The sequence below is a fragment of the Ptychodera flava genome, chromosome 7, assembly GCF_041260155.1.
Source record: "Ptychodera flava strain L36383 chromosome 7, AS_Pfla_20210202, whole genome shotgun sequence".
Taxonomy (NCBI): Eukaryota; Metazoa; Hemichordata; class Enteropneusta; family Ptychoderidae; genus Ptychodera; species Ptychodera flava.
In genome coordinates, this window is record NC_091934.1 from 18149617 (window position 1) to 18167699 (window position 18083).

The window sequence follows — 18083 nt, forward strand, 5'->3', positions numbered from 1 at the left end:
CTTTGAAAGAAAAAAACTTATGAAACGGAGGTAGACAATGTTCCGAAACTGTAAAATACTGAAACGACATATTTAAGCATATATTTTGTAAATCATCGGCATTTTTGATCGGAGTGACCCGAGGTTGCCCCTGTATTTATGACCTTTGTCAGGTCACTTTAGGTCATGCTACAGTCACATGACGGAGGAGGTACTGTGTGGGCTCACCAGCTCACGCGGAAGTGTCATATTTAGCCACTACCGTTTCATATTCTTCGGTATAATTTGGTCAATATGTAATGGAATTACTGTAAAATAACCCAACTAAAATGGCAGAGTCATCTGGTGACCAGAATATCACTTTCGCCGATTTAGGGGTGACACCCAGGGTGGCGACGACCGATTCTTACTTCGGCAAGGTTAGTGTACTATGCATGTGTAGCTCATTTCTACTTCCGAGTTACGGTCTCTCTTGCACAGAGGGACTATGTTCTTGTCAAACACGTATCTCAGTCTACAAAAACCATTGCGAAACTACAGTTTTAGTCGGCCGATGCGAGTCTACCTTTCCGCCGTGCCATATGCATCTATACCATAACAGAATCTGAGATTACAAGTATCACTTGAAGTTTACAACATCATTGGTGCGTAAATGATCGGTCTTGCATGTCAGCGCACGGTCGACCATATGTATACGGGTGATTATTGTATGATACATAGTATACACTGGTATATGTAATCGTTAATCACTGTCGGAACTACAGTAGCTGTGCAGTTTCGTTACATATAATTTTTCATGTAATCATAGTCTTATTGTATCTACCATCGAGGCATTGAAACAGTTGACCCTGTGATGCAAAATGAACTGCCCAAGTCATTTTGAATTGATTCATGATGATACCAGACAAGGGCAACATAAAATAAACTTCGCACATACAGAGAGTTGAAAAAAGATTTCTCTCTCGAAAGCTACCTTCATGTTATAAAAAACCCAGATCACAGATCAGCCCTGTGCAAGTTTCGCATTAGTGCACACATACTACACATAGAAACAGGTAGATATAGAAACCTTGATGTCATAGACAGAGCATGCCCAATTGCCAAACAAACAAGTAGAAGATGAGATACATTTTCTTTTTCATTGCAAAGGATACACAGACATTAGACATGTTTTTTTCAGTAAACTAAACATTTGTAAAAACGCATTCAGAGGCACACAAGACCTTGTAAGCATCTTTTCAAGGACAGATAAAGCATCACTATGTGAATTGGGAAAATACATACATACATGTTTTAAACTCAGACAAGACAAAATGAAAAATACAAAGTAAACTATTTATGAACCTTTAATATGTTGACCTCATGTATAGATATTTATATTTATATATATATTATATATACTCTTTCATTGTTGTTTTTGCAAAACCTTTATTGTACTTTATGATCAAGATCCCAACTGGGATACGATTTCAATAAAGGCTTACTTTATTTTACATAAAATTACAGAGTGCAGGAAACTAGCAGTATATAAGGGACCTGTTGGCAAAATGTGTGACATATTGTCACGATGCACCCAACCCACTCATTCAGTGAAGGAGGAAGGTTGCTGACTTGACTAGATAGTGGAGAGGAAGAGATCTGCCCCATTCTCTTTCGTGTAAGCATGGATGTACTAGTTTTTGTACATCCATGGTCTAAGCACACCACCTTTATTCAACCACATGTATTTGTGAAAGTTACTACCAGTCCCCAGGATTTTCTTCAGATAACCAGATGTACCATGTGTGACAATGCCCTAGGATAAAACAACAGTCGTGTCCATGTTTCCCTCTAATCGGAGTGTCTATTGACACCCGGGTGTCAATAGCCAGGAGCTGCCCTATATGGCTATTGACACCCCTCGACCCGCGACCCTACTCGAATACCTTCAGAACCGAGCTAAGCTACGTTGTCCGTTTCTTGTTTCAGACAAGTTGATGCCCACTTTTTTGCTGTCATGGGTACAACTTTAATGGGGTAAAGTAACTGTGTAATGTTGTAGAATCATATCGACAGCTCGGGGTCAATAATTTTTATCCATTTTTTATCCATTTGACCCAAGTTGCGGAACCTTTGAAAACATGCGGACATACTAAACACCGACAAGGACCGACAATAGACCGACAAGGACCGATAAGTTACCGACAAGTTGAATTAAAACCATTCTTTTTCGATGTTTTGGTTTTAAAATGTCATTTTCTACTATTTTAGTGAATATAAACGCAATTGACAACGGCATTGAAGAAAGAGAACGATTGGCCGACAAGGAAATCGCGTATTGAAGCAGCTCTATTGGTCTTATAGGAGAAGTCGCATAGAATACTCCCTAGTTGTGCATGGGTCCATAGCTGTGGTGTTTTCAGACGATACTCCTACCTTTCACAGGCTGATTTTGACTTTTACAAATTTTGAAATGTCCACCACAGCTGTAACTGGAGGGATAAAAGTCGTAAAAAACACCACAGCTATGGACCTACAGCTAGATACTCCCTAGCACAATATCACGAAGTATTTTTTTTGCGTGTACAACGTCAAATCATATAAGTTTAACTGAGCAACTTTTGTGCTTTTTATACATATACCCGGTAGTTCTACCCTAACCGACCACCTTATTGTTTATGTCAAATGCTGTTTACCGGTACATGTATTCGATAGCATTTGTATTGTGTGCGGTGCAGTTGCGAAGTACTTGCTGTCATATTTTATAGTCTCGGTGACAAAGCAAACATGAATGTGATCCATATGATATGTAGAGCAGCATTTTGATGGAACCAATTTTGTCAAGTACAGTAGCATAAAGTCTTAGCTCCACAAGTGGTTTAGTTACATGTCAGTTCTTTTGGTTAGTTCCCATTTTATGTATAGTGACACCTTTCAATGTTCTCATATCTTATGTATATGTATGTGTCCTCTCCAAGCTTTGTTCTGTTCTGTAATATAAAGCTACCCTACATTGATATACCAATGACCCAAGGCAGTTGCAAGAAAATCTTACACATTACAAGTACAGTACATGGTTGACACCAAGGTATTTCTGACTTATAGAGTTCTGAAATGTCAAGAATGAGAAGGGCAAACCAGTTGTCATGATGGTTGTACAGATATTGTAAGTCAGAGCAATATCAATGGGTTTTGTATGTTAGCTGTTAAGAAAATATATGAATAGCAGGAGTTACCATATGACCGGCAATTTTTCAGGAGAAACTGTCTAATTTGAAAGGCGTAATTACTGAACTAGACATGTTGCCATGGTGATTGTGAAAAATACTGGTACTCTTTGATCATAAATCTGTGATTTTTATGCCATCAGTCAAATAAGCTTTGTGTATGGCGTGTCTGGTATGAGCATCTGGCATGTGACAAAATTGAAAAAATGTCATCAAACATGAATAATTTATTTCCAATCTATCACAATTGTGATGAAAGAGGCTTCCTCTATTAACATTGCTCTAACGGCCTTCCATTGTTACATTCACATCGTGAAAGACCAGTCCCTGACTGTAAGATTTCATGACATGTGCATGAATGCATGAGGAGTTAGGCACTTGCAGATGAAAGGAAAGTGAAACTAAACTGAGATAATATAGATCAGTGCCCTCAACATTCAAAAATTTCATTCCATAGTTTTTCCACCATGAAATTCTGATTGTCCAAACTATGCACTGATGACCCTGCAATTTTTTTCTCTCTATTTTCTGAATGCATGTGCCATCCATGACACACACAAATACAATTTTTGTTGTATCAAAGGACAGGTATGTGTAGGGTATGGTCAGTAATATAGTGAAAGTAGCGGAATAATGACATGAGAGGGTTTTCCTTTATGGATCACTGTTTTTCCCTGTTCTCAAAAGTCAGATACAGCAGGAAGTGGTTTACATCACACAACAACCGGATAAAGATATCACAATTACACCACATCCAATGCTGTGACTATAGGCATTGCTAGAGCATATGACTGACAGGGATGTAGAAAATTTTGCCTACAGGTGGCAAAAATCAAAGCACAGACGGTTACAAATGTATGTGTACATAAAGTTTGTGCAAAATGTCCTGATTTTTCTACTAAAACTAAATTTTCACAGCCGGCAAATTTTAGTGACAGCTAATTGTTTTTGCCAGCTGCCGGCTATTTTCTACATCCACATCTGTCTTCCATGTAATACAATACTCTTATAGATTTAGATTTACTTCCATACACATGTGTAAACTATCAGGTTATCAGATATTGCCAGCGTACTAATGCTAAATTGCATTCATGATGAAAACATTATTGTAAGACTGTAACATTTCAATTTCAAAATCACATGATGGATGAATTATAGAGCAGACAATGATATGAAAGCATACTGAAAGTAAAACTATACTTTGGTTGGAAACTGGCCAAGAACATCAGGGGTGTATTGCATGCAGTTCTGGATTGAAAACACTGATCGATTTCACTGAAGACAAAATTTTGGTGACATGCTGATGCATTCGACTTGGTGATTATGTTTCCATTACATCAACACCAAGTGATATGTTCCATACACAGTGGTTAATTATTCTTTATGTACCATATCTGAGTGTTCCCAAATTGACAATAGAGTCATTTATAAAATACTAGCTATTCTTTCACTTTATGCAAATACACCATTTGCTTCAAGAGCCAACTTGTTTGTTTACGACGCTAAGGTACATTTGACTATGCTTGCATTGTATGATGTACAGATACTACAGAGGCAAATGATTGTGTTTTATCAGTGACCTTTGACCTTGCATTAGCAGAAAATTCTACTAAATGATATAAGCACAATGAATATACTGTTGAAGCCAGTATATGCCCTCAACTTCTAAAGGTCAAAAGTCAATTTTACTGTTTCTTGAAATATTCCTTGAGTTAACCTTGACCAGTGTACTACTACCTCCATGATCTAAACATTCTCGGAGTTCAAGGGAACTCTCCACAAATCTGTGGTACATCAAATTAGCGCAGAGGGCTTACTTGCAGGGGAGAAATCCAACAGCAAGTTCAGCCACACCTTCAGAAAACTTGGTTGAAAATAGTATTGTACTGTTAAGTGGTGATGGTAGTATATGTACTGTTGCAGGGCTTGAAATAGCATGGCTCTTTTTTGCATGAGCATGATATGCTTTTCCAGTTTTGCATCACCATTCACAATTCCCAGTATACTCACAGTGATAGGCAATACAGTGTAGTTTGTCAATAATATTTGCCAAGTCATCCTTCCAGGCCATCATCCTATCCAACTTCCTCCTTTTATCATAGACGTTACTGTATGCTTTTACATTTTAGGATCATAGTATGGCCCTGTTCAGGTCTTCAGTATTTCACACCACCCTTTGCTTCAATGTGAAAGATTGTGCACTTAGCCACAGGTAGCTTCATACCGGTATATGGATCAAAGTTCTGTGTTTTATAACCCACAGATTTCAAGTTGTTGGTAAATTTCATTATTCAACGAAACATTTAAAATGTGAAGATATTGCCAGTCCAAGCCACTAAGACTCTAAGAGCAGGGTGGTGTTGCATGTTCAGTTGTGATCAAAATATACAGCTGTATTATTTATAACATGCAGAGTGTGCTGATACTGTGCACGTTGGCAATAACTTGCACCAAGCTGTATTGTAATATGTACACATAATGCTGCATGTACCTTACATATTGAGTGCTGAGAATTGTCATGACAATGTGAAATGATAATCGATAATGACAGTCATTATGTAAAGTACCGGTATTTATGGTGAGTGTACCGTTATTTATGGTGAGTGAGTGTTGTAACAGCTACATGTAGACTGTTGCGGATTGTTGTGTGACCATGCAAGAGCCAAAGGTTCATAACAGGCTGTGTTGACACACACCATATCAGTGTCACACGTATAACTTATAGGGAAGTCAGTCGCCCAAAATGGCACAATTGGCTGTCAATAGTGTGAATAAATTTCAAATTGATTACACAAAGATTTATTCCTTGCACCTTGAGAGTCTCTGCTTGATGTCAAAGGTCACTAGAAGGTCAGGGATCAAAGAGTCAAGAGACCTTTTGAAGAAACTTAATCACTCAGCATGTAACTTGGGGCAATAAACCCACGATATATTGATTGATTGTGGCACACAAGTCATATGCACAACAATGGTAAAAATAATGGGCACACAAAAAAATTGAATTCAAACCATGAACAGTGTTAGCGACAAGTCACAGACAACTGATCACATATTCTCAGTTACAACTTAAGGTAGTATGCACCTCAAAAAATGAAAGATTTCAACTTTTGTTCAAACTTTCCTTGAGGAAACTTTCAACTATGTCCTTCCCAAATCAAGAATAAACATCACAGGGGTAACAGTGCAAATTTTGATGCTTAAACTTATTGAAACAAATTTACCAGTTCTTTGAATTGAAATTCAAAATGTCCACCAGATGATACCTGTGTTAAGTCTATGGAGAAAAATGAGAATTTATATTAAAAATCACCAAGGTGATGAAAACTTTACTTACATGTTCTCCAAGTACTTCAAAATGAACCAGCACAAGTGGTAGACAAGACAAAGTATTTTAAAAATTTGAGTTTGAATATCTGTCCCAGAGTCACATTCTACCATAAATTAGATAAATGTACAGAGCTACCAGTAGTCTCGTTCATTTTCATATTTGTTGATTTCCATATTGTGGTATTTGGAAAGAAATGAACAAAGGTAGGGAACATACCGTATTATACACAAATAGATACATGAATAAACAAACAAATTAACTATTTTTTCAAACTCTGTATTTTATTTCACAGAGAAGAAATTTTTCTGACCTTGACTGCTGGGAGATTATATTTCTGGTGAGTTCATTGGTTGGTCTTTTGGCAACCATTGGTCTCACCATCGAGAGAATCATCAGGATTGCACAAATACATGATGAGAATTATTATATTGATATTACATTTGCTGTGCTGATATTAATCAACTCTGGTAAGTTTTCTGTAGCCTGCTGCGATGGGCCCTGCAGTGCATGGCTGTTGTTTGATTTGCCTCTTTAACAATGATGTACTCTCCATGAATTTGAACTTTTTCATTACGGATCGAGGAAAATATTAAACTGTTGCACACAATAAATCCATTCTGCAAGCTTGGTAACTATACATGGCATCTGCTTCCAGACATTTGGATGCGTCTGGAATACATTTCGTCTCTATTCAATTAATTGCTGTACTTGCTTTTTCCATGTTTTTGTTGACAGTGTTTATTATTTACTACACCCTTGATGGCGTCTTCAGGGAAAGAGCCTATGAGTTGGCAGTCTTCATCATTGCTGTCAGTATCATTATCATTTACTGTATCACCAACTATGCGGGAACTTTCCAGGAAGGTCAGATTGATGCAGTGAAAACGGTAAGTGTTTATATTATATTTACACCATGCTTCTGCTACAGTTGTGCCATTTTACATAATGGCAAAGGCTTGTTGGCTTCCAGTGAAACCTACATAAATGAAAATGTGTGATTTGTTGGTACGTACAGTGATCCGTATCCATTTTTTTGGTGATAAAATGAGGTAATTTTACATGTCTATCTCTACCAGAGTGTGTGTTGTGTGTGTCTGTCTTTTCCAGGGAGAAATTAACACAATATGAGGTTATTCACAAAATGTTAGAATTTATGTCAAATACATTGTGCATATATTATACTTTTGCCTCTCCATTTGTAGGCAAGACTTGTCCTGGTCATTGCCTTAGGTCCATTGAACATTGTCCTTGGAATTAAGTTGACAAAACAGTATTATGAATCACGGAATCTCATCTTCAGAACAGTTGGGGCTAACACTGAACTTCAAGGTAAATAATCTTAAGTCTCGTATTATAGTTCCAATGGAACTTTAAAAATATTAGTGTGTATACTCTCATTTTCGACATGGGATGATCATAAGCTCAAACTACATGTATGATAGAGTAAGTTTGTCAGTTGTAAATACATGTACTTTCAGCAAATTATTACCACCTCAGCAATGCTAAAAACAGATTCCAATTTGTTTTCAGATATGTGTAGCTTGATGTTCTTCTTTGAAGCCTATTGAAGTTTGACTTTCAGTTTGCGGTAAGATGTTTGCAAATTTTGTTTTTGTTTTAAGATTTCAGTGTACACAGTTAGGAACTATGCTGTGCAATTCAATTTAGGTTCAAGGGAGCTATAAAGCTACATAAATGTATGAAAATTATTTGAACAATCATTCAAATGCCAAACATTTACAAAGTGTTGAAAAGTGTCCTTGAAATTTTAGCTGTATGTCAAACCATGAGCTAAGAATCAGCTTTCAGGGGAATAAGAAACAACTCCAATACATTGTATCTTTGGAATGACAAAGATCCAAATCCTGCAAAGCAGCTGAATGTCATTTAGAGAAAATTTATAAAAAATACATTAAAAAACGAAAGTAAATAACGAAGTGGAACAATGTTTTAGTCAGAATAACCACCGGTATCCCTGTCAATTGTCATAATGTCCATTGGTCTAGCCCCATTGTTTTCAATGGAAGGTCTAAACCATGTACAGATGAAAGAACTTAAGAGGGTTATTTTCTTGCTGAGTATTACAGTCCTGTTTACATGTGAAGATTTTTGAGATATAAACCCTGCTAGCCAGCACCATGGACAGTAGAAGCAGTTTTTGCTTCTACTGTACATGTCAATGCATGTAAACAGATGACTAGTAAAAAGATTGTAATGTATGTCGTAATACTCTTAATCAGACTGGTGCTTGAAGGGAGACTAGGGAGACCTGGTGTCTTAGCTTCTGAACTGAAGACACATCTAAACTCCTTTTTTTTGGTGTCCTGTTTTCTGTCAAGTTCATTGCAGTTGTGTGAAGAATAATTGTTGCAATGCATGGCAGCATCCATGTCCATGATACCCTGGCATAGAACACGCAAGAAAGTAGCTGCAGATGAACATGAACTTGTACTGCTAAGTGGATCTTCTTGCCCTACAGCAATGTATTGCTCTTTCAATGCGATAAATTCAAGTCTCACCGTTAGCATTATTGAATGGTCAATCTTTATGGCTTTTGTCCATGATGTCTGGATTGCGAAACAGAAATGATGTTAACAAGAATCCTGTTACACTTTTAGTTTGCCTGCCTATCGTAGGGCGAATTTTCTTGTTACTTTCTTACCCTCAACACAAGGAAGATTACAATGGTAGATATATGCTATATGACTAAGTGATAACTTTCACTTAGCTAAGGAGCTTTACTCCTGAGCATGCGCAGTTTAATTTGTTGTTGAGTACCTGCTTTTTTGGGGATCAGACATGTGAGCAGTCCAAGTGGCCCTTTCAGTTTTGAAGTTCTAATGAAGTTGTCACTAAGGTATTACTCGCCTCAAAATTGAAAGACCTTAACTTTTTCTCAAACTTTAATTGATGAAACTTTCAACTTATACTCTAACCAAATCAAGCATAAAATCAGGAGTCTGTGCAAATTTTATCTCCAGAGATAAAACTTGTCCAACAATTATTTATATTTAATTTTCTAAATGGCTGCCTTCCCTGTGTTAACTCTGTGGGTACATGTAATAATGAAAATTTAAAATTTTAGAAAATCTAAGTCAGTGAAGTCTTTCTTACTCTGAGAGTTTTAAAATGAGCCCCCACAAACAATCGATCAGAAGAGTGTTGTAGAAAATTGGAAGTCAAAATATCTGTCCCTGAGGCACATTCTTCCTAAAGAAATTTGTCTCAGTTCAAGCAACACTGTACTTAACACTGTTAACCTATGTGAAAATGTAACTTGGTGTGTATCTTTCATTGAATATTGACAGATCAGTATATTTGTGTTAGTAGTGGCTGATGAAACCCATAGAACAACTACAGTGGAACTGGTTCTTCTAATTACTGGCATGGTCTACTCTATAGCATGGGTCATCCTGGGCTACATTGCTGTAAGTCAGAACTAGATGGCATGATACTGGAATATTACAGTACTTTTGTAGATTATTCATTCACATGACTCTCTTGGATATTCCTAATACTCTCGAACCCATTTCCCTGTGATAATTTTGGTCAGCCAATCTCAAACTGAAATTCAGAGAAATCGTTAAGTCATGTCCTGTTGATAATGGGGATTTAAATTTCATCAGAAATGAATCGTAATTCATCATAAACTAAAATACTTCAAATACTTCTTTTTTTTAACTTCATCCGTATTCAACATGACACAGCGCCCTCAACGACAGGAACACATTACTGCAAACTGTTCAAACCTCATTGATGTTTGCACACTAGTCCATCACAAGATAGCTAATAATTTGAAATGAATAAAATTTTATGGTTGAAGGATCGTCCTTTTTCAGCTGAGTATGTTATTTATCGGGTATTCTCATGACTCTAGAGAACTCTTGTCATGTTTTTAAAGTAGTATGCGCCTCGAAAGTGAAAGACTTAAACTTTGGCTAAAACTTTCTTCAGGAATATTTCAATCATCCTCTTTCAAAATCAAGAATAAAAAATCGGGGGTCACCATGCAAACTTTCGAAATAGAGAAACAATTACTGAAGATTTACTGATATTTGAAATTCAACATGGCCACTATCCCTGTGGTTAACTCAATGGAGAAAAAATAAAATTTTTGATTTTCAAAAAACTAAGCTGATGATAAGTTTTCTTACGCTGAGAGCTTTAAAATGACCCCCACAAGTTGAAGATCAGAAAAGAATTGAAAAAGTTTAAGAGTCTGAATATCGGTCCCTGATTTGCGTTCTACCTTAAATCATTTATGTTCCTGCTTTAGCATTCAAGATGAAGGACAATCTTAGAAATCAATTAATCCACCATATTATATTGGGATGTGTACTTAAGGTTATCCATATCCCAACATTTGGCAATTTGAGTTGATTCCTTTATCTATCTCTTAATTTTTATCATCTTGGCTTCTAAAGCAAGAACAATTTACCAATACAAATTACAGATACCGATACAGGGATCATGACAGTGCATGAACAATTAACTAACATCATACAAAGACAAATATTTTCAATATATACATTATGGAGTGCAAAGTCTGCTTGATTCCATTAAGGGCTGGAGAGGGTACGTTATTGCTTAATTATATCATACCAGTGCATTGATGGCACAAATACTGCTATCTGATTGGTCAAGACATTAAAATAACTGTGCTGCATTTGCAATATAGCATGGTTGGAACAGTCACAAGCTCTGGAGCTGGAGAGAAATTCCCTTTTTGACTTTTTGACATGCCAGACTTTCAATTTAATATTATGATATAATAGCAAAAAACACCTCAGCTAGGGGTATACCACTCAATTTGACCAGTTCACTCCATATATACACTTGTTGTCGCTTGTGCATATACGGTGTGAACTGGTCAAAATCTTGTGGTGTGCTGTAGCTGGATGTGGTTTATTGCCTCAATACAGAAAACTTGGGAAAGTCTTATGAACAAGATATAGCAGCATACCGGTATGTCTTGTTAGTAACATACTTGACATATTTATAGCTTATCCAGTACATGCATTACCTCATGCACACAACCTTAGCCTACCATACACATCATAAGTATGATATTGTAAACATATCTCATACATTTACTTATCTTGTTCTTCCTCTCAACTCTAGATGCGCTTTGAAAAGAAGGTTCTAGTGTGGATCTTCATAGCGACCAGTGTGCTTGAGCCAGCGTACATCGTTTACAAGATGGTCGATGTAAGTATTGGACAGTAACACTTTCATAAAGCATACAAGAGAGATCTTTAGTGTCACAAACATACATGAAAATTGGACAGCTGACTATTAAAACAGTCTCTATACTGTATATGCAACTATGAGTAGATTCAAAAATACATGTCATGAAGAAAAGGACGGTCCATTCCTCAACTGAAAATGTGCATTTGAATTGCTTCTCAAAATTTGAATATCAAAAGACTTTCTGTGTTTCCAAACCACAGTTTAAGTTAATCCTTGTGTGAGCACTAAACTTTTTACTTGTTATTTAAGATACAGTATATTTATTTGAAATTTAAAGTGAATGTAAGATTTGCTTTTGTCAAATTATTCTGTAATCAATTCTTCTGTTTCCTATTTTTGTACAGCTTGGTATACACTGGCCCAAAGATGGTGTGTACTTGGCTGTTGTGACTGTAATCTGTGCTGCAGCAGCCCTGGTTGTCAGGGTGACCCTCGTTGTCACAATGCACAAGATTTATCTGAACTTTGGGAAAGGACTGAAAGAAAAAGGTTTGTGCAAATAAAACACTGAAAATGAGGTCCCTTCTGTAGTTGAGGTAGAAATGTAATGGGGACATTTGCAAAGCCATACCTAGAAGAATTATCTCAAAGGCATCTTTCAGACAGATCAGTTTATTCCTCTTTGGCTTGATGTACTATCCTGAATTATCTTGCTTTCTGCCAAACTATCCAGTCATGTTGACCCTTTGTATACCTATTTGGCAGTAAATCTCCAGATAATGTCATAGGTCATCAAGCAGGGTCAGGAGTTCAAAAGCTGAAGAGGCTAACTTTAGACTATGTCCACACAATATCCATGCCTTGTGGTCTACAGGTCAAAGAACTTAAGTATGATAACGTTTGCAAAATTGTTGAAAGCTGATCTCCAGTATGAAACATTTTGTGAATGACTAAAATAAAAATGCAAAATACACTGAAAAAAAAGTATTCTTATGTTCGCTATGATGTCATCAACCCATTCAGTCATCGTACCATGTGAATATATATGTGTCAGCATTTTGAGCATGGTGACATCAAACAAGTGATGTGTCATCTTTGTGTGTTTCACATCAAACAAGTGATGTGAAATATCTTTGAGTGTTGATATTTTGTTTCTTAAATTCTTCATGGTTATTTTTTCACTTGCACAACTCTCTGCATGGCGTTAGCTGGTTGAACATTTTGTTCTGAAGGAGTCTTGCTCTCAAGCGTACATGTACATCATCATCACCATTAGAATTCATGCTTTGCCTCTATTTAGAGCACAGAATAGAAATACCAAACAATCAAACCATGCTTGCCAAACTAACAAAAAACAAAGCTGCATTGGTGATAAATTTGAAAGCACATAGTTGCAACTTTTGATGCTGTTTTAAAAACCTGTGTCAGGTGTCTGATTGTCTTGACAGGAAATTTACTTACTAGATTACAATCTAAATGTAAAAAGAAAGGCTATGACACATCTATAATCCTCTTACAAACTAGAACAAACTTGATCCCTAGGATGGAGTACCCTTGCTGTAATTCATTATTTTTGGACTTTTTAACAAGCGATTTTTATGTATTGTTCTCCTTGAAGTAATAGTATGTTAGTAAAGTAAAAAATATATAGCATAGTCTTATCAAAAAATGTGCAATATGTATGGTATGCTGTATCATATTAGAGGAATGAATAGTATTACCAACAAACCCAATTGTCAACAATAATATTGGACGAAATGCAAATACAAGGCTGTGTTTACAAGTTGCCATACTTTGCAGTGTTACATGACTGGAGAGTAGAACAATAAACAGCATTTTACAGATGAAACTAATACACTGGGAAAACACGCCAAAAGTTGCAGGTAGTGGGAGTGTAAAATATCTGACTTCCCTCTGCATGGATCATCTTTGCATTAACTATTTCAATCCAAATTTTAATTTCACCACTGTCTGTCTCCTTTCTCTTGTCCTTTCCAAATCTCTTCCCATCATGCTCACACCACACAGCTTTCGGCAGCCGTAAGAATGGAGAAGAAACAAGAATTTTACCCGATGACGAAGACGGCAAACCTGTTACATACAACAGTGCTGATGATAGCCCATACGGATGAGACACAAACTAATAGCTCAGTTTTTTTTATTTTTCAATCGTGTAAGTTAAGAATGTAGTTAAAAGAAAGTCACCCAGGCACCATGTTTTAGATGCATTTGTAAATTATATGTATGTATGTATATACTGTATGTATGTACATTTACCGATATGTATGTATGTACATATGTATCTATGTACGTATGTATCTATGTATGTATATGTATGTACGTATGTATGTATGTATGTATGTATCTATGTATGTATGTATGTATGTATATGCTTTTTCTTGTTTTTTACATGGTTTCATTGCCCAATTTACCATTTCATTAGCTGCGTTTGCCAGGCTGTTCATGTAACTTGATGACAGCCGACAAATTTTGAAACATAACAGCAAATAAACTTTAAAATTCTGTAAGATATCAAACAGTCTTAGAATATCTCAGCCATTGCTCTTGCTCGTTCTACGCTATGAAACGCTACTGTATTAATAGCCAGCCTTAATATCATTTTACAGAATACTTATTATGCATAAGGTACAGCTTCATTTCAAACTAACAATGTTTTAATTTTCAAAATGGCTGCCCACTCTGCCCTTTTGCTATTGTATGCACTGTTGCTATGGAAACAAAATATGGACACCTTCCATTACTTTTCTCCCAGTGTTCAGAGATTTTGTTGTATACTTTTTTGTCCTTTTTATATCTCTCTTCTGGAGATGAAAACTTATTTGATCACTGATCTCTTGCAATTCCTCTCTTCTCAGTTTACACGGCATCTTTTAAGAAAGATGACACAGGATCTTTGGTTGTTGCCATAGAGCCTCAAACCTCGGAAGAAGGTAACCAAACCAAAGAAAGTTAGTCAAGTTTTAAGGAGCGTAGCCAGTATTAAAATAAAAAATGAAAGAAAATTGGGACATGGTATTATAGTAATTGAATGTATTTTTAAACAATGATCATTGTATACTGACTATATTGATAAAGGTCACAAAATTAGTTCATGAAGAGTTTAAAAGCCAAATATCTGCATCTTTACTCAGTATTTTTCATGGAATTATTTCCAAACCAATGTTATGTCATGCTGTTGTACATGTGTCTGCCTGAGGCCATGGTGTTAGACTTGTTAAATCAATATATGGTTTAATATTGATGTACAATACAGATTGGCCATATCCAACAATATGGCCAACACTACATGTACATACAGCTTTATTTACAAAATTGGTCATTATATGCCATCTCTGTGAAATAACACTCAAGCTGGGTAATAAATTGACCATTCTGCATTCACAGGCCAATGCTGCAATAAAGTTTACGGTTTCAGGTACATGGCAGCTATAAAACACAGTACTGGCAGGATATTCATATTTAAAGCCCCAGTGCTGCTAACTTTTGATGATAATTTCACCATTTTTATTTTGAAGGTAAACAATAATTCCTTGTTCTTCTCTCCAAAGAATGTTGATATACACAGTATCCAGCTTGTCAACTCAGCCCCTATGGTTGTAAACTGCATTATTATTGTTGAAAAGTGACTTCTGGTCCAGACTACATTTCAAATGTAAACAATAAAAACGCATTTTACACATTTGAACGATAAGTTGACAAGCTAAATAGTGGTTGTATCAATATTCTTTGGGGAGCTGAATAAGAAGTTGCAATTGATTTATAAAATAAAAATAATGAAAAAAATCATCGAAAGTTATCATTACTGGGGCTTTAAATGGTGGTTAGAATGTGAACTTTGTCCCATGTTTCTGTGTGACTTCAGGGCGGACACATGTCAATATTGACGCAGTCATATCGCTACATGGACATAAGTCAGAGCTATAGTGTGGAGTATTAAAACTGCATGATATCTTATTGAAGAAAAATGCGTAAAGACGCAGATATTTGGTTTTAAATGTATATCTGTGTTTTTTCATTGTTCCTCGACTCTCAAAGGTCTGTGGTCTACCCTCTGGTTTCAAGCTTGATGCCAGCTCTGTCTCGACTGTGCTCTGCTGTGTGATCTGGCATACGCCATCTATTCTGTGCATTTGATTCAATACTTCAAAAAACATGTTGATTCCTTTAAATTCTTTTTCAGGAAGCTAAAGATTTGATTTCATAAGCATGACTTTTTACAGATTGCAACTGTGTCATGAGATAGTATGTTGTGACTGAGCCACCGTTTTGGTCAAGATTTCAGCCTATACCTGATCTGTGTTTAAAACACAGTACAGTCAGTGGCCAAATCAAGCCTGAAACCAGACTAAACAGATCTTGTTCAATGTGTACACTGACCTCCCCTACAGCATAAAGGTCAGTTTGTACGTGTATAAAGAGGGTGACTGGGACCAGTAGCAGAAAGACAAATGAAAGACATTTTTTTGGTCAATCAGATTTATACATATCAGGAAGAAATGCTTTCTCGAAGTGCTTTACTTTTTTATAATGAGGCCATTGGCAAAAGCACTGTTGAATATTGACATTGTAAATGAGAAAACGGAGATTGATTGTAATTAAATCAGAAGCAAGTGATAAAGAATATTTTGATACTATATACAAAGACTTAATTGCAAATGTACTGTGCTGTTTTTTGCTTCCAGTTCATATTTTCATGTCTTTCTATAGATTACAAATGCCAATATCAGTGTCAATAGATTGTACATGAGTTGGGAATGTTCCCAGAAAATTTAAGGATTAATTTGCTATATTCAGAAATGTTACTATTAAGGAATTATGTCTACCTATGTTGATGAAATGTCTTACCCTAGCACATGAATATTTCATGTTTTTTGTGACTGACAATCTAAATTTGCATTCTTGTACTATAAATATTACTGTACATCTCATCACAATGACAAATTTTGCATCAGGCACAAGACCACTAATTCACTTCCGAAGATAGTTTGGATGAAAAATAGTGCAGACCTGTAAGTTTTGATACCTGCATGGATGCTTGTTTGGTTTGTACTTTAATGTCAAGTATTTTTGTAAAGATATTTTTCTGCCTGAATCAAAATGCAGATTGTTGTGAATGATGGCTGAAGCATTCAGTGGTAATATGAGGAGTTCTAAGGCCCTGAGAAATCATAACAAAGAGCCTTAATTTTGTTTAAACACCACTGAGGGCGCTATTTTCATGGCTATCTCAAATTTTCTGTGGACTTGCCCACACGAGAAATTCATCAGTAGTCAAGCTGACATTGACCTAACACCTGTCAATAGAATTCATGCCACTGAATGTTTTAAAATGCAATATTGCACTCAACGCTACTGTGGTGGCCTATGGCAAATTAATTAGTGGTCTTGTGCCATCATTAGCTTAATAATATTCATATCAGCGGTAATATGTTTTAAGTATTTTGGAAATACGTGAATATCTTCTCAGAACCATGGCTCAGATAATACTTAGCAAGCTTTATTAATGAGCTCATAGCTTATTGGTTGGATGAACATCTCAGACATCATTAGGTCATTTCAAAACAGCCAATCAGATTCACAATAGTGTTAGTGTCAGACTCCTTAAGTTGTGGTTAATATTTACAAGCTACCAATTGGCTATAACCTTGTGAGTTGCTGCACATGGCATTTGCCCAATAGTAATGACTGATGGAATTGATAGGACCAATGTCAAGTATAATCTCAGTGTACTTTATTCTATTGTTTTAAGTTTGCCAGAGAAGTGGTTATCTCGTATAGCATATGTGTTTATTTCTCACAGATACAAAAAAGCAGTTCATCTCTAGCTCCACATTTCTGCTTATAAAGCAAGGCTGAAGTGTATGTTTCCTAAAGCATTGCAATACCAGTCTCCTGGACATATATGTATTACCCATCATGCATTTCCCTTCCATCCACCAATTTTGGCCAGGGTCTGGGATATGGTTAGGATAAGTGAACAAGTTGTGAATGTCAAAAAGGTAACTTTCCTCAAAAGCTTTGTGTTACCCTCTCTATCAGCATGTTTTAAGGTAGAATGCACTTCGGGGACAGATATTTGGACTCAGAAATTTCTACATTTCGTTTCTGATCTACCACTTGTTGGGGCTCATTTTAAAGCTCTTGATGAAACAAAAACTTTCGCTGCCTTAGTTTTTCGAAAATCTGAAGTTTAATTTTTCCCCCATAGAGTTAACGCAGTGATGGTGGCCCTTTTGAATTTCAAATACCGCAAAATGTTGGGCAATTTGTTTCGCTAGTTCCAAACTTTGCATGTTGACCCCCGATATTTATTGTTGATTTGGTAAGAGAATGGTTCGAAGTACCCATTTAGGAAAGTT

The 18083-nt window shown here is 36.2% G+C and overlaps 1 protein-coding gene across 3 annotated transcripts; it reads left to right on the top strand.

Annotated features, from left to right (window-relative positions):
* The first annotated feature begins 176 nt into the window (after nucleotides 1-176).
* LOC139136926 (uncharacterized) lies at nucleotides 177-16356 on the top strand. Of its 3 annotated transcripts, XM_070704785.1 has the most exons (10): nucleotides 177-398; nucleotides 6806-6980; nucleotides 7249-7400; nucleotides 7716-7842; nucleotides 8044-8101; nucleotides 9822-9941; nucleotides 11635-11721; nucleotides 12108-12252; nucleotides 13732-13876; nucleotides 14580-16356. In XM_070704785.1, exons 1-5 carry the CDS (start codon nucleotides 309-311, stop codon nucleotides 8079-8081), a joined length of 582 nt encoding a protein of 193 aa, XP_070560886.1. In that variant the 5' UTR covers nucleotides 177-308; the 3' UTR covers nucleotides 8082-8101; nucleotides 9822-9941; nucleotides 11635-11721; nucleotides 12108-12252; nucleotides 13732-13876; nucleotides 14580-16356. The 3 variants fall into 3 exon arrangements, with proteins under 3 accessions (XP_070560886.1, XP_070560887.1, XP_070560888.1); XM_070704786.1 differs by lacking the exon at nucleotides 13732-13876; XM_070704787.1 differs by lacking the exons at nucleotides 9822-9941; nucleotides 13732-13876; nucleotides 14580-16356 and having other exon boundaries at nucleotides 12108-12256.
* Nucleotides 16357-18083: the final 1727 nt, after the last annotated feature.

Excerpts from the sequence above, each read along its gene's own strand:
- LOC139136926 (XM_070704785.1), top strand. The coding sequence starts at position 309 with ATGGCAGAGTCATCTGGTGACCAGAATATCACTTTCGCCGATTTAGGG. Across the intron at positions 399-6,805 it reads CCGATTCTTACTTCGGCAAG|AGAAGAAATTTTTCTGACCT; the intron begins GTTAGTGTACTA and ends TTTATTTCACAG. Across the intron at positions 7,843-8,043 it reads GGCTAACACTGAACTTCAAG|ATATGTGTAGCTTGATGTTC; the intron begins GTAAATAATCTT and ends ATTTGTTTTCAG.